Source organism: Montipora foliosa, chromosome 14 (assembly GCF_036669935.1).
Source record: "Montipora foliosa isolate CH-2021 chromosome 14, ASM3666993v2, whole genome shotgun sequence".
In the NCBI taxonomy this organism is placed as follows: Eukaryota; Metazoa; Cnidaria; class Anthozoa; order Scleractinia; family Acroporidae; genus Montipora; species Montipora foliosa.
In genome coordinates this window covers 6,245,265-6,247,586 of record NC_090882.1, presented here as the reverse complement: position 1 = coordinate 6,247,586, position 2,322 = coordinate 6,245,265, and the positions used below count along the sequence as shown (strand labels likewise).

Below are 2,322 nucleotides of genomic sequence, written 5' to 3'. Positions count from 1 at the left end.
AATAGGCTCCTTTTGACCATAGGCAAACAACTTTTTGCTTGATTTCTTGGAATCACACTGTACATTCTCTTTCTTCATCGCTTCCCAGGTTGTCTGGTCAATCACATTGCACGAAGCGCCAGAATCAATAAGTACTGCACGTAACACAACTCCTCCAACCTTCAAATCAACTTCGCTACCACCTACAAACTCACCAGCTCCCACTGCAAACGCATAGTAATTTTGGGCACCAGTAGCTGAATTTTCTGACACTTGATATGCTCTGCCCCTGGAGGCTTTCCTTTTTTCAGAATCTTGAGAAGGAGCTTTGCGTTCCTTCGTTTTGCAACAAATAGCAAAATGCCCAACCTCCCCACACGAATTACACTTTTGGTTGCGAGCTGGACAATTCCGATCACGTGCGATGTGGTCACTGTAATTACAACGGAAACATCTCATCACCTTTGCACCATGACAACCACCAGAATGTTTACCAGCTTATTTCCTCTACCTCTGCCTTGAGCGGTCTCTTTACCTTTCCCCGTATTTTGAGGTCTGCCGAACGAGACAGCATTCACCTGGCCTGACAAGCTTAACTGATCCATGGCCTTGACCTGCATATTTACTGCCTCATGTACACGAGCTAGGTCTTGCAAATCCTTCAGGGTTGCGTTTGATTTTTCCAGGAACTTACGGCGGAGTCTGGAGTCCCTGCACCTCTCAATAAGCTGATCCCTTATCGCTTCATCAACTTTTTCAAACTCGCAGGTGATCGCTTTCTGTCGCAGCCGACAAACGAACTGATCAACCGACTCACCCGAAGTTTGCTCCATTTGCCTAAACTGATGCCTTTCGAACGGAACATTCAACTGGGGCGAAAAAAAACCATCCAGCAACACCATACTCTCATCGAAAGATACGATATCCGTTCCGGGCACTAACGTGTAGTAGAGTTCCTGCAAGTTCAATCCTCCGGTATGTAACAGCAACGCGGTTTTCTGTTCATCCTTCGTTATCCCTTTAGCCACCAAATACAAATTAAATGAGCGCTTCCACAACTTCCAACGAACGGCGAGAGTGTTCGGGTCTTCCTTCGGGTTGAAGGGAGGAAGACTGGCCACATCAAGAAGAGGAACAAACGCGGTAACTGGCTGTGTTTGTGTTGTCGAAGGTGTACTCGAAGTCGAAGGTGCACTGCTTGTCATTATCCTCCTGACAAAATACTCAGATCCTCTACGCAAATGACGCCCAAAATATCCCCGACCTCACAAAACGAATCGAATCCTCGTCGCCAATGTAAAGATTGCGTATCGATGGCCAACGAATCACACAGATTAAACTAAACACAACAGTAAACTTTACTTCACTCGCATGGCACATAAAAGAGCATAGTTTCCCATTTCCCATGGGTCTAAGTAAGCCCGCGATTTCTGTAAACTTCCGGTATGAAAACTAGAGTTATTTCCGGTTAAAAGGTTATCAATACATTACAATACCTAAGTTTAAAAATCAATGACCTTAACATACTTTTTACAAAAATTGCTTAATTTAATCAGTTTTTGCCTATGCAAACGTGAAAGATTTTATTTGCTTTCTTAAACCATTTATAGAAGGCAATTGATTTAGCTGGTCTAGCAGCGCATTCCAAATGGTCGTCCCTGTAGAAAGGAAATTATGGTTATATGCAGGGTAATACACGTCTATACATAGATGTACTTGGGTGTACATGCATATATATGATATATATGATAATAAGAGGCTATACATAGATATATATGGTTATAAATAGATATACAAGGACAGCATGAAAATACATGGTTTTAAATGGAAATATATGGACATATATGATACTACACAGCTATACATGGATAAACATGGTTGTACATGGTTATCCATGAATACATATCCATATGATACATGGCTATACATGGATACACACTGTTGCACACGGCTATACACGGCTGTACTTAGATATACATGGGTAAACATGGATATGCATGGGTATGCATGGATAAACATGGGTATGCATGGATAAACATGGGTATACATGGATATACATGGCAAAACATGGATATACAAGGGTATACATGGACATACATGGGTATCCATGGATATACATGAGTATACGTGAAAATACGTGGCTGTACACGGATATACACGGATATACAAGGCTCTACATCGATATACATGAAAATACATGGTTATACATGGATATACATGGGTGTACATGGAAATACGTGGCTAAACAAGGATATAGATGGGTATACATGGATATACATGGGTATACATGGATATACATGGATATACATGATAGGGTATACATGTATATACATGGGTATACAT

General features: G+C 41.3%; 1 protein-coding gene across 1 annotated transcript; it reads right to left on the bottom strand.

Annotated features, from left to right (window-relative positions):
• Positions 1-437: 437 nt before the first annotated feature.
• Positions 438-1,184, bottom strand: LOC137984382 (uncharacterized). Its single transcript, XM_068831563.1, has one exon. The coding sequence runs from the start codon at positions 1,182-1,184 to the stop codon at positions 438-440; it is 747 nt and encodes a 248-aa protein (XP_068687664.1).
• Between the last annotated feature and the right edge of the window lie 1,138 nt (positions 1,185-2,322).

Bases quoted from the DNA above. Each gene is read 5' to 3' on its own strand.
- LOC137984382 (XM_068831563.1), bottom strand. From the start codon at position 1,184: ATGACAAGCAGTGCACCTTCGACTTCGAGTACACCTTCGACAACACAA.